The sequence below is a fragment of the Saccoglossus kowalevskii genome, chromosome 17 (assembly GCF_978046115.1).
Source record: "Saccoglossus kowalevskii chromosome 17, keSacKowa6.1, whole genome shotgun sequence".
Classification (NCBI taxonomy): domain Eukaryota; kingdom Metazoa; phylum Hemichordata; class Enteropneusta; family Harrimaniidae; genus Saccoglossus; species Saccoglossus kowalevskii.
Genome location: NC_140657.1, coordinates 24,136,045 through 24,159,858, shown reverse-complemented (window position 1 = coordinate 24,159,858; position 23,814 = coordinate 24,136,045). Strand labels below are relative to the sequence as shown.

General features: G+C 36.0%; 2 protein-coding genes across 3 annotated transcripts; one reads left to right on the top strand and one right to left on the bottom strand.

The window, feature by feature from the left end:
• Nucleotides 1-129: 129 nt before the first annotated feature.
• On the bottom strand, nucleotides 130-2,524 carry LOC102802907 (DNA-directed RNA polymerase I subunit RPA12-like). Its single transcript, XM_006821233.2, has 4 exons — nucleotides 2,365-2,524; nucleotides 2,097-2,197; nucleotides 1,382-1,491; nucleotides 130-251 (listed from the first exon to the last, which is right to left on the bottom strand). The coding sequence occupies exons 1-4, from the start codon at nucleotides 2,498-2,500 to the stop codon at nucleotides 227-229; spliced, it is 372 nt and encodes a 123-aa protein (XP_006821296.1). The 5' UTR covers nucleotides 2,501-2,524; the 3' UTR covers nucleotides 130-226.
• A 1,221-nt stretch (nucleotides 2,525-3,745) lies between these two features.
• Nucleotides 3,746-22,395, top strand: LOC102803936 (uncharacterized). Of its 2 annotated transcripts, XM_085491772.1 has the most exons (10): nucleotides 3,746-4,146; nucleotides 5,852-5,972; nucleotides 7,722-7,838; nucleotides 9,099-9,196; nucleotides 10,106-10,186; nucleotides 11,852-11,977; nucleotides 14,221-14,370; nucleotides 15,079-15,126; nucleotides 18,024-18,142; nucleotides 18,455-22,395. In XM_085491772.1, exons 1-9 carry the CDS (start codon nucleotides 4,075-4,077, stop codon nucleotides 18,117-18,119), a joined length of 909 nt encoding a protein of 302 aa, XP_085347898.1. In that variant the 5' UTR covers nucleotides 3,746-4,074; the 3' UTR covers nucleotides 18,120-18,142; nucleotides 18,455-22,395. The 2 variants fall into 2 exon arrangements, with proteins under 2 accessions (XP_085347898.1, XP_006821302.3); XM_006821239.3 differs by lacking the exons at nucleotides 18,024-18,142; nucleotides 18,455-22,395 and having other exon boundaries at nucleotides 15,079-15,371.
• The last annotated feature ends 1,419 nt before the right edge of the window (nucleotides 22,396-23,814 follow it).

The window sequence follows — 23,814 nt, the reverse complement described above, 5'->3', positions numbered from 1 at the left end:
ATAACAAAAATATGTTTACAACATTTTGTAAATTGTTAATTTTCAGAAATGTCTGACTGATACATAAAAACCAACCTTCTGGAAGCGAGATGCAGATTCTGAACATAAACAAATTAACCTAGGCCCCTCTTGAGGATTTTCTTTCCTTTATTGAGAATTTCAACAACATTTCAGAAAAAACAAGTTATGACAAATAAATTAAAACTGGAAGGGTTGGGGTGTCCGGTCATGAGAATTCTGATTCTTGAAATCTGGAAAACAAAAAGAGTAATATTAATAACACGCACACAAACAAGCTCACTAATTTTTCAGGCACTGTCTGGTTAAAAAGGTTAATTTCCTAAAAAAACTAAAGCTGTGAAACTTTGGGATTAGAATCATTTCAAGGGGAACAGGTGTTACTGCTAATAACTTGGTATGCTGCTTTAATTATTATAGCTTGGTAAATTGTCGTAAAGTGGAGGTCAATTTCCTGAGCAGTTTGAAGAAAGAAACACATTTTTACTCAAGAATATACATCATAGGGGTAACCATCATGTGGTAGGACAAGTGACACCTTTAACTGACACTGTTCAACCATTATAAATTTTATCAATTTGTTTGATCACAATGCTCAACTTATCAAATGTCTAGGGTCCAGGGTCCAGCTGTGAAACATTACTAAATATGTTACACAACAGTTGCATTCTGGGATCATTCTACAATTATGTACTAAACATCTAATTTTTTTAATAATATTCAATACATCCAAAAGTTAGTGATCTTTTCGGTTTCTCATTTGATTGTTTTAATATCATTTGCTAACTTTTTCAAATAGTTTTGCACATGCACAGCTTGCATCCATTCTAAATTACTGCGTCTCCCTCATATTCATACCATTAAATATTTAACGTAATTTTTTCAATATCTCAATAAAATTCTAAAAATGATCTCGGAGTGCAACTTTAAGGGTCATAAGGCAACAGTCATCAAATATATCCATGTCCTCAAGTCCTGAACAAAGAAAATAGAATCTGTAGCAAAAACACTGTATGTATCAAGAGATATTCACCTCAGCTGTCTCCATCTTTTTTCACTACTTTTCAGTAGCGAGTGGAGCAGCTGTTAGTACTCATACATGTATTTCACAAATATGATTCATTCATATATCTAGAGCAGGCAGTAATGGACCTTGGAATATGATTCATTTCATCGCCTGATTTGTTAAAAATAATGCACCCTTTTGAGTGATGAGGGCGAGTCATGCAGTGTACTATATTTTTACTGTATGGATAATTCAGTGAAAATAAGATCCAGCCAATATACCTTTTGTTCTATCGTTACGTTCAGCTCGTCAAGAATCTGTGAAAATAACCACCATTTTTACACGCAACCTACTTACTTGCATTTTGGACATAAATAAAACACAGTTTGTCCCTCATCAGCGGATCTGGTTTGTTTTGTGTGATATATCATACTGTCATTGCCACACTGACTGCACTTTCTCTCAACCTGAAGAGGAATAAAAAAAAAGGAATTTTTGAAATAAACTGTCTTGCTTATTACTTTGACTACAAGTAAATTCTGCCAGAGAATATATTCCCATCGTTTCAGAATTACAATGAACTGCAAAGAAAAACTTGATTGATTGAAATAAAACAATTTACAGTTACAATAATGTCAATCACCTGTAGATCACTTAATTATAGGGATTTCCCAGCATGCAACAATTAAACTGACCAATGAGGGGAGGGTATTTTAGCATCAAGCGGTTCAGACATTCAAATAAATTTGCACGGCTAGCGAGGTAATCTGATCATAAATTTTAGATATCTCATTGATTAATTGATACTGAGTGATGATTAATTACTTTGGTTCTGTAATATCATCAGAGTGTATAGAATGACCGCAATATAATAATAATAATAATACAGTTTTATTACACCGTAATGAAATTACAAATTCATTTCTGGCTGAAAGTAATAAAAGGTAAGGTAAAAAGGTAAGTAAAAAAACAAAACGTTAAAATAACATAAGATTAGGCAGTAAAAATTAATGCAGTTTGTATATATGATTGTAGTAAATATGCATTAATTTCTTTTTATTTGTTTACCCACCCTGGGTCCATCCAGTAAATTGCTGGTTGCTGATTTTTCTGAGGACCTTATCTGTCTTTTGTTAAATACAATACTAGAATGTACTTCGATACCATCAAAATCTAAGAAAAAAAAACACGAAAACATGTCTAATAATTTGTCTACAGTTGCCGACCCACTAAGGATTGTTGAAATGTCGGATTATGTCAGAGACTTACGATTATCAATAGACACATTGCAATGGACTCTCGCCTGTCATGCCTAACTTGTGGGAAATAGTGACACTTACCTCTTACGTCAACTTTATAACTGCACGTCTGACAAGACACAAACTGTTCGTGTCCAGGGAGAGGTAAGATAGATCCACAGGAAGGACAAAACTCGAATTCTCCGGTGAACTCGTGTGCTTCGCTGTGAGTCGCCATTTTGATAATGTTGATGTACGCCCTCTAATAGTTAACTATCCATTTTTTCTGACACTTGTTTTTATGTGTAAGTTCGCTGTAAGTATTCGACAGCACACTGTCAAAGTTGGGATTTCTGTTTTGTTTTGTAAAAAAAATATAGTGATCGAAATTCCCTTATAGAGGGACTCGTTCGATTGTGTTTTTTGTGGTATAAGTCCGAAACACTCAAATACGCGTGTTTACTTGACTCTGAACAAAATTGTGGTGTTGCAGGTGTTATATCTGTAAACCAGACATACTGTGCGATTTTTATTTGCTTACGGAATCATGTGACAATCAATATGACAATTCCAAGTCGTATATTTCCCAAGAATCGGAATCCATACGTAATAGTTAAGTCGTTAGAGTCTCTGCTAGCTGTGGTTAATGTTGTGAATTCGAACCTCATTTTTGGCTAACTTTATCCACAAATTGAAGAAAACATTTGTTTTGTTGTCAACTCCAGCGTAGACCCCATGACTCCAAACGTCGCACTGCACGTTAACCTTCGTTTATTAATCAAGAGTGAAATTTGACGTTCGTTACTACTAGTGAATAATAAAAACAAATTAAATCAGCGGGAGACCCAACTTTATTCTTGGCGCGACAATTGCACTCTTTCATCTTTATAAATTCACTGACAGTATATTATTGAATGATAACATACATTTCACCCCTCCGGAATGTTCTACTTTCGCAGCCTAATCGCAGGTTTTTCAAAAAACGTCGAAAAAACACAAGAATTAGTAGAAATGTTCCTGTTTTGGGCGGATTATTGATAGAGAATAATGTCTTTATTACAAAAATGCTGAAAAACCGTGAGTTTTTGCCTTAGTTATTTTTTTTTATTGGTGAAAAACTGCGAACTCGGCAAATTTGGTTGCACAACTTCCCTTTATCATATACAGCCAGCGACACCGATGCCAGCTGACTAGACTGTGACCATCTTTGACTGCCGTAGTCCAAAAGTATTTTCCCGCTAGCCTCGTTTTCAAATACATCCACAGATAGACGAGCTATCTTACTGGTCGTTGCCAATGGTTATTGAGTGAAACTCAATACTTAGTTTTTTTGCGTTACTAGAAGTGAATATAGTAATTGTGTTAGATAAAACTCAATCATTACCGGGTGAACATTAGGGTTGTCCTCGCTTTTGTAAGAATATACAACAGCCATATTGCAAGATTATAGCGTCTTAGAGGTTCCACCCTATTTCACGGTAGTGACTTGTTGATTTGTTGTCACGGCAAAACATTTGTATTTGCTAAGATTTACGCAAATATGAGTTCAGTAATGGTTTATTGGACAATAGTTTATTAATCATGTCACTTAGGAAACCACGAGTGTGTCGTTTTACCTCATATTGACATTAAGGTAAAGCCACAGTGCGTAAAATATCGCCTTCCTTCCTGTATTGCACACTTGACGAGTGCAGCTGTAACTGTGAAGTGATCGTGCAGACAACAGCGATAAAGTTACCGATATGCCCGCTGTCGTCTGATTTGGAGTTCGTGTTGGTGTTTATATCGTTAATTTCCTGTCAACTTGTAAATATGTTGTCGAAACACGTTGAGGACAATTATTGTCACGTTGATCTGAGGAACTATGACGGACATAAAGACGAGGTAGGTCTACGAATGCAATTATTTTTCTGATGTTTGGCCAGGTGTTTAGCTCAGTCTTTCAAGTCAGTTCAATGTTTGTGTTGTGAACCCGGCCGGTCACTGCGTATATTGCCAATACGCCATGTGTCAAAATAAATTACGACTTAATATTAACTTTTGAAGTGTGCCATGGTCCAAGCACACGTATTGATTCCGCCAAATTGAATAGTAAACAAATCCAATGTGCCAACATAACTGCTTCAAACAATTTACTTTGAATTTGTATACCGTGTTCACAATATTAATTAATAAAATAATTATTATGTTAATATTATCATATACATGTAGTATGTTGATTGTTATACTGTTGAATACTTATTTTTTACTTGGAATATTAAATGTATTTTCGCAAGATACTTGTTTTCTCTCTTTCTGGTGCGCAATGCAATTTAGTGATAAATCATATGATAAGATGTTAAATGTACTCCTGAACTTTGGTAACAATTAAATGAGAAGGACTTGCATTTGATATTGAATTCTGTATTTAGTTTAATAATAATTTTCAAAAGTTTATTAATGAGGATACCTCATAGTGAATAAGCGGTTGATGCAACCGTGTATTAAATGTCAAAGTTTATTTATTATTTGAAACTTCATGATATCCTGTGATTGTTTCTAATACATCTTCCCGACTGGGCAAGGTGGCGAAAATTAGTGCAACTTTCCTACTATCGCTCCATATTTCAAATTAACATTTATAAACTAAGTAGGATGCAACAAAATTTTTCTGTTTTATATGCTACGTTCACGTTATGGGATCTCAGCACATGCCGAGCATCAATCTGGACAGAGGTCAAGTTTTTCTCGGCATGTGTTGACTCGGCCCGACCGTTCGCACACACGTTCCAGAGTCTCGGCATATGCCGCGATCTCTAACGTGAACGTCTCCCCTATTTCTGGTGGAATAAAGTAACATTCATTCATTTGCCCGTAATTATGTGCTCGTAATTTTTAAATTTAAACTTTGCAGGGGTCATTCTCAATTGATCAATAGAAACACAACCAGAAATTTGTCTGTGGTAGTATATCCCTTTTTTGCATCCTAAGGAAAGTGTTTGAAAGTGACATCGATAAACTATCATGTCAATGTTGATTTAATTTTGATCTAAACATTGGATTCAACCTTAATTTAGTGGCATTACTGACATTTTGTTAACTACAACTTCTAAACATAGATGGTTTGCAACCACAGACCACTTTGTATAACTTTTAAATTTCTACGCCATTCAACTGGACCTATATATGTGTTTGTTCGTCCTAGTACACAGAGGTTTTTTCTATTGTCCAGTCCAGTTGTATTTGTGAATTTGTGCATACTGACACTTACTGTATACTAAAATCATTATAACATTAGTGAATGTAAACAACACACAAGTGACCAGTCATTGACTGATTCTCTTAATATACATGTGTTATTTTTGATAACATAATTTTTTTCATGAAATGATTGTCAGATACAACACTATGACCTTAGTAGTAACCTTAGTCTCTTGCCTCCACCAGGGCTCCCGAGGCAGCTGCTCAGCAGCATGTGACTCAAACTGCGTTTATGTGAATTGGTGCTTGGCATTGTTTTCTCCAATCCTCTCCATTATACTCTTATAGTCATAGCTATAGAACCAGTGTGTTTGGAATAAATGTTGGTTTTTCTTACTTAAAATGTTAGGTTAACTGTTGTGCCTTTTCACCTGACATGGAGATAATGGTGACTGGAAGCGATGACGGCAGAGTACGGGTATGGAATAGGGTGACAGCGAATATGGTTTGTAAATTGAAAGGACACGCAGGTGGGTGTAACCCAATTAATTATACGTTAATCACTGAAAACAATAGTAATAGAGACATGGAACATGTTGAGTAATAGATGTGTGGCAAAATGACAAAGATCAAAAAAGATGTAAATGATTCTTTTTTCTCTCTTGTCCATGGTTATTTTTGTCAAAAGTTTAAAATCTGTCTTAAAAAATATACCGTATTTTCTCTATTAGTAGCACATGTGTGTCGCATACGACTTATTTACCACTTTCGTGTCACTGAGAATGTTCTAGAACCATACTGTGTCTGGGTGAATATTCTAGATTTTTTTTAGAAACTGGTTGAATAAGTAATAGAACACTGTAGGAGGCAATAGAAGGTAATGGAACATTCTAGAAATTTGTAGTAAGTTCCAGATTCATTATGTATGCTGATGTAATCACAGTCAGCTGGCGCACACGTGATAATAAAATAAATACGATATTTACTACATGGGGCCGCCATCTTGAATGACACATAAAACTAAATAAAGAGACACTAAGCCGGGGTATTTGAAACCGAAATTGCCATCTAAGCGTTAGGCCGTCGCTGATTGGCTGCTGAGCTGGAATGCCAATTTTTAGTTTTAAATACCCCAGGAAAGTGTTCTAGGTTCTTCGTGTAATTAGGTGTTCGTATGCAAGGGATTTTACCACACAAAAACGACGAATTAGGCTGAATTTTGTTATCGGTTGGCTTAATATAACCCCAATGGATCATATTTTTGTGAAAGATTGGTATTTTTGTCCTGATTTGTAGGAATCTGAAAAACGCGTTTCACAACTTGTCTCTTATTTAGTTTTATGCGTCATTCAAGATGGCGGCCCCCATGTAGTAAATATCGTATTTATTTTATTATCACGTGTGCGCCAGCTGACTGTGGATGTAATGGTCTATGTATAGACAGTGGGGGTATATATAGGGGAGTTGTTCAGCACTGAGTTCAGATCGGAGATCTCGTTGAATTGTATTGTTGTTTTATTTGAAATTGTTATCGTATTCCTATTATTGACGTCGTTGCTAGTCATGTAATATTATATGTTATAATATTCTTGAAAGGGGAGGCATGTCACATACGACTTATTTACCACTTCCATGTCACTGAGAATGTTCTAGAACCGTACTGTGTCTGGGTGGAATATTCTAGATTTTTTTTAGAAACTGGTTGAATAGGTAATAGAACACTGTAGGAGGCAATAGAAGGTAATGGAACATTCCAGAAATTTGTAGTAAGTGCCAGACTCATTATGTATGCTGATGTAATGGTCTATTTATAGACAGTGGGGGTATATATAGGGAAGTTGTTCAGCACTGAGTTCAGATCGAAGATCTCGTTGAATTGTATTGGAGTTTAAGTATCTAGTTATTGGAGTAGCGGAGTTTTACCGCGTTATTGTACTTGATGTTTGCAGAGTATAATAATACCAGTACCAGTTGAAACCTCCTCTGTTGGCTTCGTGTTCGTATGTTATCATCGCCAGGGAAGTCTTTCTGTTACTGTTGCCATTTTGATATTTGAACCATCACACCTGTACTATACCAATTACGGTAATATTACGTTGCGTGTGACAATGCGCATATGTGAATTAAAGATGATGATGATTTAGAATCATTTAGTATACAACAAATGTTTTTTTTTTCGATATTTTTTATGCACTTCTATAAAGCAAATATATACCATTTTACCACTTTACATCAGACTTCCATCGCAGTGTTTAATAATTAATAATTGTATATTTCAGGTGCGATTAAAAGTGTTGCCATCACAGCTGACAGTAAATATTTTGCCAGTGCTGCCTTTGATCACAAAGTACTAATATGGAAAACAAGATCAGCTAAAGTTGTACATGAGTTGAAAGGTTTGTCAATAACAGTTTTGGCTGCTTAGTTGGGAGAGGGTAGACGGGTGCCAATTGATGTAAACCAAGTGGACAGAGGTGTCTACAATGTTTGAAGGGCGGTAGTCATCGCGGCGCGTATGTGTGACATTTGTGTTGATAAACACTGATTTTCCCACAATCCAATGCGCCCTTCTAAAGGAAATCACAAGTATGACAAGTATGATGTTCGCTGCGCTGACTCTTTCACTGCCTTCCAATCACCTAAAAATACCTAATTAAAGCTTGGTAACGCCTCAGTTTGTACTCGTTGATCTGCGCAACAGTCAAAGTCGCCATCTTTGTTTATATGAGACAAATATATCTTGCGCATACGTGGCACGACGACTACCGCCCTTTAAAGCTGGTAACAATCACACCTATATTTAGAAGAAATTCATCAGTAACTTAGTAAAACAATTACAGAAGTGTATGGACATCTGAGATCACATTTTCTTTTAAAGTTCTATTGTAACGATTGTTGATTGTTGATTTTTTTTTTTAATTATGAATCACAGATGTATGTATTTTGCCCAATTTCCAATCAAATCTGGCCACCAAAGTTTAACACTACCTGGATATCATTAAGTCATTGTTTTTATGGAAACCTGTCTGGTTCCCTGTTTTTTATTTTATAATGTCATTTATTTTTTTATTGATGGACCCTTTGAGCAAAATTTCAAGAATTTGTACTAGTGCTTTTAAAAAAGTTCACATTATGGAGCTGTTCATGTAGATGATTGTTCGTGTCTGTCCATCAACATTGACTTCTTGAAAACTATCTGTCTGATTATTTTGATACTTTGTATGTAGATACCTTGGATAGACTTCTGTCAGATTTGTTCATTTTGTGATGCCGTCTCCAATTCTCTATTTTTAGCGATTATTTTTGTCATGTTTAGTAAAAAATGCTATTTTTGATGACTTCTTGAAAACTACCTGCACACTGGCTTTGATACTTGGTATGTAGGTATCATAAGGGTATCTCTATGAGATTTGTAACCAGATGATAACAATTGTAATTGCCATGGCAACAATCATATAAACTATCATTTTTTGTTATATACTTGTAGCAAGAACATTTCATTTTAACAGAACATTATCAACTTTGTTTTAATAAAGACAACAGAGCTATTTCAGCCATGGGGTAGCTTGTTACTAGGTTGCCATGATCGTCCTAGCAACCCTATGATAAACACAAGTTGCGTGTTGGAAATTTGTTACCATTTATCTTTTGCATAGGACATTCTCGCAGTGTTGAGACTATCAGTTTTTCACCTGATGGTAGATATCTATGTTCAGGATCCTGGGATAATACAGCAATAGTTTGGAGTGTTGATGTAAGTATTAACTGCAACAGTCTGTTGTTTTATACAGTGAAAGCATATAATGCAGGTCTGTGAGTTTGGTGAACTTTAAACAAGTGTGCAACTTGATGTGAGTGTGCCAATTTGATGCAAACTGTGCTGAGTGGATGTGAGTGTGTGAACTTAATGAGGGTGTGCCATCTTCATGTGAATGTGTCAGCTTGATGTGATTGTGCCAATTTGATGTGACTGCCGACTGAATACGAGTGTGCCAAGTTGAGGGAAGTGTGGCAACTTGATGCAAGTTTGCAAACTGGATGCGAGTGTGCAAATTGGATGCGAGTGTGCAAATTGGATGCGAGTGTGCAAATTGGATGCGAGTGTGCAAATTGGATGCGAGTGTGCAAATTGGATGCGAGTGTGCAAATTGGATGCGAGTGTGCAAATTGGATGCGAGTGTGCAAATTGGATGCGAGTGTGCAAATTGGATGCGAGTGTGCAAATTGGATGCGAGTGTGCAAATTGGATGCGAGTGTGCAAATTGGATGCGAGTGTGCAAATTGGATGCGAGTGTGCAAATTGGATGCGAGTGTGCAAATTGGATGCGAGTGTGCAAATTGGATGCGAGTGTGCAAATTGGATGCGAGTGTGCAAATTGGATGCGAGTGTGCAAATTGGATGCGAGTGTGCAAATTGGATGCGAGTGTGCAAATTGGATGCGAGTGTGCAAATTGGATGCGAGTATGCAAATTGGATGTGAGTGTGCAAATTGGATGGGAGTGTGCAAATTGGATGCGAGTGTGCAAATTGGATGCGAGTGTGCAAATTGGATGTGAGTGTGCAAATTGGATGCGAGTGTGCAAATTGGATGTGAGTGTGCAATATGATGTAAACATGTGTTTGGATAGACCAATTCATTTCAGTTACATTGTATCATTACAGAAAGGTAACGCAGTATTCATATTAAATGGTCATAAGAATATGGTGCAATGTTGTGTCTTTTCATATGATATGAAATATCTGGTAAGTACAGTAATGTCAAACATTGCCCTGCAACTAAATATACAATAAAGTCCTCACAAACATGCTTTCAACTTTTCCCAAAATAACCTTATTATTACCAGGTAGTGTACAACCGAACTTCCAATAAAAACATGTCCTGACTTGACTGTCTCCTGGTGGTGAATAGAGCCAGCATCTCTCCTCCTCCATGCTTCTGTCTTGAACTGCTACTTCTGCCTCTGCCCAAGTCTTGTTTCCCTATTGATTTCTTTCCTTTTCCACAGATCTTCCACAATAGACCATTTTTCGTTCACTGCGAGAATCACGCGTTATGCGTGAAATCGAATGTAAAAACAGGACAAACAAAGGTCATAGCGTCGTAGTGGCGTCAAACATCGCGTGAGATTCGACAAATGCAAAAGTATTTTGGGGAACATTTCAATGTCAATAATGTGCTGTACACATTTGATGATGGGCAATTTCAATTAAGTGAGGATATTCGAATGCAATATTCCTCTGTAGAAGATCGGCCGGTCGATGTGCGCTACGAAATAAAGAAATTTGAGTTCAAAATCAAATCATTCGATTTTTGCGGCAGACGTTCGACGCGCGTCTTTCATGCATCTCGCGAGATCTCGCAGTTGTACGGAAAATCACCAATTCTCTTTCAGTCTTTCCACGTTCTTTTTGCCTTCTGGTGCCCATGTTAAAAGCAATTCTTGGTATGAATGAAAACATGTGTTGAACAATAACTCTTGTTTATGGTGGTGTTTTTTCTGTTTGTAAATTTCATTTTTTGTGGATAAAAATCTCCATGTATGTGCAATTTATTGTCATTTTTGTGGCCTAAATCATATTCATATATATCAAATTTTGGTCGGTGGGCATAGTGGCTATAAACCGTGGATTAATGTGAAACCATGATGGTAGTTGTTTACAACAGCTAGATTACTTGGCTCCAATGTTCACGGTCTGTTGTACACCATACCTGGGATTTTAGCTTCAGTCAGAAATAACTTATAAAATGGGATTCTGAGCCCTAATCATATAGCCAATCAGGTAATGCCTTGTTTGTTGGCAGTTATTGATGAATTCTCTGTGAAAAAGTTTATTTCAATTCCACTGTAATCAGGCATACTTTGGGTTTACATGTAGGTCACTATTCTTTCGGTTGATCAGAATGCTGAGCAGGACGCAATATGGAGAAACATTCTTGACAGACCGCAACAGACCTGTATCATTTCATACAGAATGTTCACACCAAAATACTCTCAATACATTACATAACCATTTTTTTTAATTTATTTTTTTTATTTAGTTTAAGATTAATTATCACAGCTTACAAACTGATAGTTACATAAACACAGTCCACTATCACCGTGCTTGTAAACTCTAATTTTTGTATTTCTCACAGACATACTACCCCGGTAGTCATTACTGTTTTATATTGACGCAACTGTTTACTTGCCTTTATGTATATATTGTTGTACATATTCAGAGAAAAATTGATAGTACAGAAGAACAATTTTGAGTATTAATTGCTTCTAATGTAACGGCTGTTACTATGCTATATACATGTATGTCTGTGAATGACGTATTTGCAGCACCCTTACATGGCAGATTAGAGCATGAGCAAAATGAGGGAACTTGGAAAATGTCAATTGACTCAAATAATTTTTTTTTCAGGCGACTGGTTCCTGGGATCACACTGTACGTGTATGGCCATTGGAAAGCAGCGTTAATGATGTTAAAGTACTCACAGGACATACTAGTAATGTACATTCTGTGGCATTTTCAAGGCCAGGAATGCTGGTGAGTTTAACATATGTCTGAACCTATGCATTAATGTTTTAATACCAGTCTTTAAGGGAGTTTTAGTATAATTCTAATGTTATACTCAGCATTTTACTTATTACTGCACATATATGCAATGCATATTTAATTTGCAGTTGAAAGTATGACAAACATAACATACCATACTTCCCCGATCATAAGCCCCTTTTGAGTATGGTAGTAGTTTTCGAAACACCAAAGATGTGATCGTCAAGTCGTGAAACCTGGTCATTGAACATCATGATTCCCAAATAATCATGTTCATTAGGGCTATCGTGAATGGGATGTGAACGAGCAAACTATTCTTCGACCTGATTTGTCAGCGGCCGTGAAAGGTTTAAATACTTCCTTCACCCTCAGTTTATCTTTCGAAAATTGTGAATCAACAGCTTTTAGGGAAAAAATCTGTTTTTTTGTCAAAATCAACATTTACAGATTGCATTTTAACATTGCAGTAATTCACTTCCGTATTGCGTTGAACAAATTACTTCATCAATAATCGGAAAACTTTGTCTGTACGACACAGCATTTTGATTGGTTAATGAAAGACGTGATCTATTAGGTCAAAGGAAGTTGTTCAGATCAAATCTTGATGAAAAACACCTAGGCAAAAATTGCTTTGTATCGAGAGTTTGCGTACGATCGAATACATTCCACCAGGGTTTTACATGACGCAATATATTGTGTCTTTGATGCATAATTATGACCATATGACCCTCATAAAAATCAGCAGTGCGTCCTGCGGGATGCCGAAATTTTGGCGTCAAGTTGTGAGTAATCCATCCCTCCATTTGATCTGTAGTAGTTGCTAAATGGGCTCTTGTAACACTAGAACCTCCCTCGATTTCAAATGGAACGCTCCAAATCGTCATTCGTATGTGCGTCGCCATTTACACCAATCACAAACAATGTACTACGTAGACGCTTTGTGTTTATACTTTTTCAAGGTGTTAGCTTGTTTCTGTTGGCTCTAAACTTCTAATGGTCCTCAACATTTAAACATGGCGACAGTGCCAAGGCAGGCCGATCTCTGTTGTTTCTTTGGCGGCAGGCCGTCTACTAGTTCTCCCGTTGAAGCTTCACCAGCTACATCCATTGAAAAGCCCCACGTTTTACCAAAGAAGGATCGTTCTTTCAACAATGGGTGGCTAAATCGTTTTAAATGGCTTTGTTACATATTAGTTTACATGTGAAGTTTGTGTGAGAGCGAAAGCCAAAAACCCTTTCACTGACGAGTGTTCACATTTTCGAAACTCAACTCTCATCCGGCATCAAGACTCTAGAAGTCACATAAACAGTGTCCGTGTGTTGTCCATGAAGTCAGACTTTACGGCCCCTCGTCAGGTAGCAAAAGAGAGGAAATATCAATGTACAAGTGACAGTCTGAAATCATACGCAGCTCAGCTGCGAACTGTTTGTTATGGCTAAACGGGATCTCCCTTGCGATGTTTTTACCGATTTCATGCATGTTCAGAATTTGTTGTATGAATAAAGACCTGGATAAAACTTAGTAAATTAGATCTTGTTTTCATACCGGGACTCCTCCATTGAACTCAAATAATCTCATTAACTCTCCAATGTATTGTTTTCCCTATTTAACAAATATCAATTTCTTGATTTGTGTATGGCCCTCAAATTTGCAATTGTGACCCCCAAATTTTCAGACAAGGGGTCCCAATGACCCCCACATCTAAAAAAATGATGTAAAACCCTGCATTCCACAATGACTGTTTTTCCACAGACCCTACCCATTTTTGCACCGTAAATTCAGACGGTATATAAATCATATTGTGATAAAATGTGTGTGTATTGTAAGAAGTGTTGTGAAAATCAATGACGACTCATTTCGCATTTTTTCCTCAAAAAGACGTAATATTTCTATGAGACCGGCGCTGTGAACAAAAAATGTAATTTAACTAAATTTTTGTGGGTGGGAAGATGGTTACAATTTTAAACCTCCCAATAAATTTTCTTTTCTGAGGTGGTCCTAGAGTATAAGCCCACCCCGCAATTTTCACGATTTTACATGTTCAGGCCCCTGGGCTTATGATGGAGAAGTACGGTATATAATCTTGAATTCTGCTTGAATCTTCTTAAAGTGTTAGTCTTCTATGAAAGGACATTGCAAAACAGCTCAGATTAATCTTTCATTTAAATTAATCTAAGTATGTTTTGTTGAGATTAGGTTTAACGTGAGTTACTCCTGTATATATTCATTTCAGGCTTCAGGATCGTGGGATAAAAGTGTAAGGCTTTGGAATCCCAAATCTGGTGGTTTATTACATATCTTAGCTGGACATGATGGTTGGGTACAGGCTGTAACATTCTCTACTGATGGTATACTTTTAGGTAGTGCTTCTGATGATGAAACAGTGAGTTATAGCCAAAAATCTGTCAAGTGTGCATATTTAATTAGCTCATTTGCATACATACAATTTTGCAGCTCCAAGAGTTTGTTGCACATATTGGTTGGATAGGATATGGTGTTAGTTGTAGCATTCATTACTGATGATACACTTTCAGGAAGTGCTTCTGATGATGAAATCGTTAGTAAAGCTAATAAACTGTCATGTATGAATATTTAATTAGGTCATTTGCATACACACAGTCTTGCAGTTCTAAGTTTGTTGTACATTCTCTACTCTACTCTAGGGAAGTACTTATGATGATGAAATAGCGAGTAGCCAGCAAACTGTTATGTGTGAATATTTAATTAGCTCATTTGCATACATGCAACCTCACAGCCCTCAGGATTTATTGAACATAATGGATGGCCATAATGAATAGGTGTAGGCTGTAACATTCTCTACTGATGGTATGATCTAGATAATTGTTTCTGGTGATGAAACAGTGAATAGCCAACAAACTGCCTTTTTGAATATTTAATTAGCTCATTTGCATTCATGCAACCTCACAGCTCTCAGGGTTTATTGACATATTAGATGGTTATAATGAATATGTGTAGGCTGTAACATTCTCTACGAATGGTATACTTTTAGTAAGTGCCTTTGATGATGAAACAGTGGGTATATTTTTAATCATAGAAATCTATGATGTCATTGCGAATTTTATTATTTCAGGTACGTCTTTGGGATGTTGTGAGTGGCGAATGTATTAAAGTATTGGAGGTAGATATTTATTTGTATATATTCTGCATATACAGTGGCCCCTCGCTAAGTCGCGGGTGTCGGGATCCAAGCAAAAACCGCGACTTATCGAGGGCCGCGACTTACCGAGGGACCTCGTGAAAGAGGGAGATCGTGCATTGAAAAACATATAAAAAGCGCATATAAATCCTCGGTTTAGCTAATTGATGTATCATCATATGTGTCAGGTAGTATTCGAATAAAATCATGATTATGTTTGCTGTAAACATTGCGTTGATTATTTTGTTTGTGTCCGATATTATGTGGGTCGCTTGCTGTTGCTTGCGACTTCGACGGTAACAGCTTCCAAAATAAACCAGTTTCATCGCAATTATAAACTTGTTCGTCAAAATAACCACCTTCATAGATAATTTCTCTCAGTTTTTCGGGAAAAGTTCTGACAGCGCCCATGTTCACAGATCGAGCTTGGATTGAGACTGCGTGTGTCGATAGCGTGTCCTCTTTGCCATCGCAAGAACCACCCTGAACTGGCCTCAAATTCAAAGTCGTCATATCTGAGTTGTATGCTTTGCATTGGGTGATGAGACCAGATAGTGGAGTTCCGGCAGACCGTTCTTAAAGAAACGTAAACAGCTTTATTGGTGTCATCATTGTAGGACACTTTCGCATGTTTTTCTGTTCAGTCAACTTTGAAAACAAATTTACTTTTCATTTTTTACCCACCCACGAATAGTGGGCTCAACCACGGCTAGATCACGTGCAACCCATAACTTGGTTTCACTTCTACTTGACACGGTCGATCGCCGTGAGTTTATGGCGTACGAACAGGCTGGATAGCTTTTGCTTTGACATGCTGCTCAATTGAGAAATAGAGATCAGAATTCTATGAATTCAACTCATTGTGGCGAGTTTTTTTAGAGGTATACCAAATGGGACCGGCCAAGAAGTATGTACGGTCACTACTCGACACCCCTGTTGACACCTTGAGTAAGGCCGCCGTCACCCATTTCGTCTCAGCAATTGACGGACAGTGGGTGTTAAGTTGTCTCTTTAACGGTTAGTTAAAAACACTATGCCACGAAACATTAGTCTTTGTACTTCAAAACTGCTGTCAAAACACAATAGAAATTTTGGGAGCCATCCAAGTACCCGCGACTTAGCCGAATCGCGACTTACCGAGGCGCGACTTAGCGAGGGGCCACTGTATTTCCATTTTGTTTGCAGTTATTTGACTTCACATTTACATATTTTTTGTTTTGAAATTGACATAAAAAATGTGCTTTTATTTTGATTTTTCATGAAAATTTATGTTTTTTGTTTTTTTTGATAACTCTGATAAAAAAAAATCAATAAAAAAAAATCTTTGACATGCACATTTTGAATTGATGTGCTTGATGACCAGAAACTTGAAAATTAAATTTTTTAGAGTCTTACTAATTCACTTGAAGTTACTTATGACAGAGAATCAGTGAAAATATTACACACCAGTATAATGTTTAAAACAACAATAAATAAATCAATAAATAAATAAATAAATAAATATTTGGTGTTACCGGGGGGTATACTAAGTTGAAGGTATTTATAAGGATGAAATTATGTGATAGTCTGCTTGCTGTCTTAATTTATGAGAAAATATAATTTTTAGTATTGTTGTTTGATAATGTATATTGATAAATACATTGGAATATGATTAATAAAGACATGAAAATTCTGTTCTTGTAGCATACATCTGAGTTTTCGTTGATGAAAGAATTACTGTAAAACATGTCTTTTTAATTTAAGATGTTTCTAATGACTTTATTATAAATTCAAAATGGCCAAGGCTTGGGGATTTGTATACAGTAATCTGGAACATAAAAATCTGGGGCACTTCCTAATTACACAGTTTTTCTTTGTTTTTATGGAGGAGATAATTGCGCATTTGTTTTGGCACGCAACAGACAAGTATTGTGAAAACAGGAAATCAACAATGACAAGAGAGATTCGCTAAATCAACATTTCGTTATCGCTAAAATTGGATGTCGCTTTTTCAACATGTTGTACAGTAAATTCTCCATTACGTTTCGTTTGCTTTGATACATACAATAACATCACTGCACATCTGTATAAGTGGTTTTGATTTTTCATCCAATGAATACTGTTGTGTGTCTTACAAATGCAAACCTTTTTATGACAAATATTAATCCGATTTGGTCTACAGTATGAAGTATCAAACAACAATATTAAAAAAAACATATGATTTTTCATCTATGTTGCATCTTTAAAAATTCAAATGAAATGTTCAATGCTACAAAATGGTTTTCCCCAACTCGCGAACATTTTTCTTGTGAAAATGAAGCGATTTACGATTTACTGAGGTATTCTCAGAAATACTGGTACTGTTAGCGGTTATAAAGATTTGATTGGATGTTCAGATTTGAAGCTTTGCCACTAGAGGGCATACTTGCACTACCAGTACTAGTCACTGGATCTGCCATAGTTTATATCATCAATTGTCCTGGCTGTTTCAGTTGATAGAGCTAGACTGATGTTCTGTTCACGTTATTTAAATATTTGAACAAATGCGATTCAGCAACAATGACATCACTGAGCACAAACAGACATTTGGACCCTGAATGTCACGAAAATGTTTTCACTGGCATTTTGGGCCGATATATCTCACTAAATTGTGGCTGCAAGCAGGGAAACATTATCACGAGAATACTGCGAAGTATTCTCTCAGGCAGTACAGGATCACATCAATTTCTTTTATACATTAGCAAATATGATCACTGCAAAAACAAAATCCAAATTTTTCACTTTTATCATTTTCTGTATTAATGAAATGAATTCAAAATAAAAGTGAGACAAAAAAATAATTATCAAATCAGTCTATAACCTCTTTGACGAAAAATGTTTTCATTTGTGTTTTCCATTAGGGTAAAATAGAGCATGTGCATATGTGTGCTTTCACTCCTGGAGGAGCCTTGGTTGCTTCTGGTGCTGCAGCCGTCACATTGAAATTGACTGAATAGCAAACAGTGCCCTCTATATTTTGGTATGATGAATACTCTTGTTTCTTTAGAGCATATGTACCGTATTTGTCTTATTAGAAACACATCAACCAATAATTTGTTTTGTTCTGAATAATTAAAATATTACTTATTTGAAAATTTTACAAGTGGCAAATCTGTGAATCAAGTTATTTTGTCTACATTTAAATTTTCGGGGTGCGAAAATGTAAATGCATGAGCTGACTTGATGACAGTATAAATACTTTTTGAGCAGATCCTGCTGTGGATCAAATCAATACAAGCCTGTCTGTATCTTTTATGTGTTGAACTTATCGGCCATATTTTACCATTTTCAGACAATCCTCGGGGGCGGAGCTCCGTCACAAGACGTTGCTACGACGCGCACCACTGTACATGCATTTCTATGGGCTCTGTGCGCCTGCTGTGGAACGCCGGTGGAGCCGGTGAAAATTCGAGAAAACAACACAAACTCAACTTTGAAGTAATCCCGAACAGCCAAATTTATATATGTTACACACGTAGGGCTAATCTTGTTATACTGTTCAGGAGAGTCTTAACAACCATCCCAAAGTACTGTTTTCTGCGGGTTTTGGGCCTTTGTTTTCACCGCCGCAGGTTGCCAGGCGGTGAAAATGCCTGGATGTCCGCCCCGAGGATTGTATATTTTTAACTAATACTAATTACTTTTAACCAAACTGATTGATGTACAGCTTTTGATGCTTTTACCAATTTTGTGATGTGTCATTCACATACTGCCCTCTATGGGTCAATATATTATCTGCTTTTGTTTTCATTGGCTTAGTTCTGTTTAGGCCACACTGATTTAATTTTATGGATGACATCCTCTGAAGACCCCAAAACTAATGCGAGAGGGCGAGAAAAAAAAAATTCGGCCCCCCCAAAAAAATGCTGCTAAAACCACAGGACTACGGAGCTATTATTACGAATTTAACCACAGTGTATCAAAAAAACAACAAGTCCTAATTTGTAGGAGGCACATGCTGATGTACACATTTCGTACTGTATTACTGTCACAGGTATCATCACTTTTGATTTTGAAAAGGCAAGAAGATAAGGCAGATGTTAGCTTTGCCAAATGCATACACATCAACACAATAATAAAGAAAAACTTACTGTGTTGTATTGAAAAAAAAAAAATTAAAAATGAACAATAAGTTTGTCAACAGCAACCTGGAAATTAACTTCTTTGACATTCAAACTACAGCTTTTAAAGTGACACTTCAGATAGACTAAGTGTAGACACAAATGCTCTAGAACTACTTCAACTATGTAACAAATTATAAGAGGCTCGATATTGAAAAAAAAACACCAACAGAGAGTCAACAAAAATTTGGATGCAGAAAATTATGTACATGTATCTTGATGAAAATGCATCATATGATCAAAATATTACTGACTGTGTGTGCAAGCAAATTATCCGAATCAGAAAATGAAAAAAAAATAATAAAGAAAGTTTTCTTCACCCCGTAAGGGGACTTCGGCCAAGGAGCTTCTGCTGCTTTCGTTGCAGTTTTGTTGACTTTAATGCGGACAAAACAACTGAACTGATTTGTCGCCTGACCCACTTTTAGGCCACCATACACCTCCACTCCTCTCCCATTTCTCTCATCATTGCAGAAGAAACGCGGGACAGCCACTCTGGACAATATGTTCTCAAAGTTGTCTGGGCGAAACTCGCTTGCCGCTACCGACCTCTCATATAGCTGTGTAAACGTCTCCCTGGCCAACGTCAATTGCGTACCAGTCTACAACAATCCCTCCGTGTCACCTCTGAACTTTTATGCTCACGTATTTTGGTGGTGTGGTCGCCATGTTGGATCATTTATGGCAAAATTTGCATGTTTTGAGGCAATCTCTTTCCCATAGGTCTTTGCGCTTTACGTAACGCGCATCTAACTGTGTGGAGTTTGGTTTTGAGGTAGTCCAAAACGAGTTTTACGACGAGTCGGCGCTTTGCGACAATATGAGTCGGCAAGTTCCGGACAGAAAACCGATCTTTAGAGACTCGTCGTCGGAGATTTTTTTTTTTTTTTTGAGAACAGGCGAAAACTAATGCGCGCGCAGATGTCATCCATAAAATTAAATCGCTGTAGCCTTACTGTACTTAAAAAAAATTCCTTTTGACAATTATTTTATTTCTAAGCATAGGTTCAGAAAATTGAGGGGAAAAAAAAATTCTCACAGTCTGGCAAGTTTACATAAATCTACCTCAATCACTATTTGAATTATTGCATTGCAAAACAGAGTATCTTTAAATAAATGTACAGGATTTTGAAACTTCAGATACTTTAGTTTGCCATGCTCTTGTATTTAAACAAAAGTATTACTTTGAGAGAATTCAATTATTAATATTTACACGATATAGATTATTACATAAAATTGAATCTATTTTTAGTTTTTTTTTAGTTGTTTTGTTGTCAGCTTTAATTGTACAAGTACTTAATATTTATTTTGATTTTAAGCTCATTAGTAAATAATAACACACTTAATATTTACAGATGAACTTAGAAAAAATGTTTGCTTTGTGTAGCTGTCAGCTTCATGGGTGTTTCATAACTTTATTAATACTGTTTTTTTATGTTGCAAAAAAAATGTAAATATGATAAGTTTTTGCTATCATTAGTACCACTATTCCAAATTTTTGCCACTGCACCAAAACACAGGTACCAGGTATATGTCTCCAACATGACCCCTAAATGTCATGACCCCTAAAGGTCTCATATCCTGGTTTTTTAATTGCGGGCATTTGCCATTGAAGTTCAAAAGCACTTTAAGGCTGCACTCTGGGATCATTTCTGGACCTTTATAAATTTGCATAAATGTGCAAAATATTTGACGATTTGCCAGATTAACCCTTGTTTTGAGTTACTGCAGACCACAGTAATTTGGAACAGAGGGGAACCTGTGTTCTTTTGAAAAGTTTGATGTTAAAATATTCAAGGTATTATATATAAATACATGTGCATATTTTTTGTGACTATTTCTGTTTCTTTATTGTAAAATTCAATGACGACACAACTAATTTCGTAATTTATTTTATTTTCCCTCAAAGACATAATATCCCCCTCAATCTGTCACATGGTGAATTAAAATTGTCATTTGCACTCTTTTCCAAAGAGGGTGCTCCGGTAACCGCCGACCCCTAAAAACCATGATTTTCTGAGTTGAGTACACTGGGCACTAACACGATCCAGTACGGTAGTAGCAACCCCAATAAAGGAATGATCTTAGAGTGTAATTTTAACGTGGGAACAATCCATATATAACTGGAAATTATTGCTGTTCTGTTGTATAAAGGATAACAATATTCCCAGAATGTGCCAGGATATAGTCTTCAGGAATCGTTAGTCCAACTCTCATATGTGGATTTATAGCATGTGTACAGTACAGTCGAAGCGTAACTTACTTTTCATACAGCTATCAGGTGGTTTTGCGTAAAAACATACAATTTTTAAAGTGAGCATCATTTTAATAATTTCAACCAATATTCTTGTAGTTTTTGCCTGTGTTACTAATATGAGATGTATGTTTGTGGATTTCTCTGCACAATTCAGATATATGGTGATTTTAAAAGCAAGCTTAGCAAGCCTTTTCACCACCAGTTCCCTCTTTTCCATCACACATCTACAAAATAATCCCAGTTACAGTCTGCACTTTTTTTATGAGGATTGGGACAAAAATAGCAAAATTTTTTGAGTAAAAACTGAAAATTAACTCAAATTTTGTCTGTTGGCTCCAAAATTAGGGTTCATTTCCAGAAATATTGAGGAATATAGGAATATAAGTACAAAAGAATGTGGGCGAGAAAGTCTGGTGGTGAAAAGGTTAAGACCCAACTAAAAACTCACTAAATGTTAAGTCACGCTCAGACTGTATACTTGCTTTTAATTTTGCTTATGGTCACCTACACGTAGAAGATGTAAGTTTTCTGTAAAGGGGTTAATTATTCACTGGGTTTTAATTTTGCTTATTTCACTGACTGGAAAATGCGCTAAATTAAAACCTAGTGAATATGTCAAATTTAGCATAAAACACATTATCTAAGTGATAAAACCGTAAATTTAAAACCCACTGAATATGCCTGAAATGGTAAATCAGCGAAATTTAAACCCAGTGAAAATTAGTCATTTTACAGTAGTATATATATTGTATCATTTATAAACTTTTAACTATTTTTAAACAACTACCATTAATCTAATGTATGAATTATCTACATTTCATTTCCATTTTTTAGAATAAAACTCATTGATAATAATGTTCATGCATGGTTATTTCTCTACAATAACCATAACTGTACAATATTTTTATGTAATTCATTGACATTAATGATCACTAGTTTATAACAACGTCAAAACAGAGTCGAAAAAATTCATTGATCAAGTTGTTTATTATATAATATTATTATACATCTGTCACTGTAACGCCATGAGTTACAGTGTATCGTAAGTTTGCCGTATTTTACGGGGTATTTTCATTCTACCATATTAGGAAATGCGAATTCCAAATATGGAATGATTAAGCACGTAAGCGTCCTCTAATAATAAAAACAAACATGGCTGCCACGAGGGTTTGACCGGACTCCAAACAAAAAAGTTCACAGATTCTGTTCTAAACTTTTTGGATTTTGGCATTCCCATGATGTATCCTTGGAAGGAAAAGATGTATAATAATAAAGTTATTACCAAGACACCTCAAAGTATGCACTCAGACAGTACGCCGCTGCGCGTTGGTCGATACTCTCGTTGTAATGTCTTTGTGCATACTTTGAGGTATCCTTGTAATATACAATTAATTCTCATGGGCATTACAATAATTATTGGGTTGAAAAAAAATTCCTTATTCTGCCACATTTTCACCAAATTGTTTGTTTTTTTTGCCCAAATTTTCATTTCTTTCAATAGTTTGGCAAAATTGTTAAGCAGCAAATTAGGAAATTTTTCATTTCCTCGCAAAAGTAATTTACAATACTTCTACGTACCAATGTGTATTATCTAAATACTATAAAATAATTTTTTCTGAAAAATCAAATAAATTTCTGAAATTAGTTCAGACACTTCATTCACTTAGATATAAGCATACCTGTATGCACTTATAATCTTGTAACCAACTTACATGAAAAAAAAATACTGTACAATGTTAATAGCATTTACCCATGAAAAGCAATGACCCTTTGACCCAAACCAGAGGTGGATCTCGCATTGAAGACTTTGAAGACAAGCGCAGATCAAACATAAACATCCCTGAACTTGTACGTGTCCCTCGGTGTCTAACACAGATAAGATGCATGATAACGGCTAATCTGGGATTTACTAAGGATTATTTTTATACTTAAATCCAGCTTATCTTCATGTCGTACTATCTTTATTGGTCGTCATGCTGATAACATTTTGATAACATGATGGTTGTGAGTGTCACTGGCGTGTGAGAGAGAATGGAAACAGACTATTGCCTTTTAACACCGTTTTAGGATCTATGTAGTATTTGAAAATCTTATCAACGTGAACATTGTCAATTACCTAGAGATCACATTATTATGAGAAATTCTCCGCGAGCAAATTTCAAACTCACCAATGAACAAAGATTATGTTACGGTATTCAGTAATGTGTGATGTTTGTATAAATCTGAATAAGTAATGAGATATTACTAGCACTGTACCTAGGCATATAGTATTTT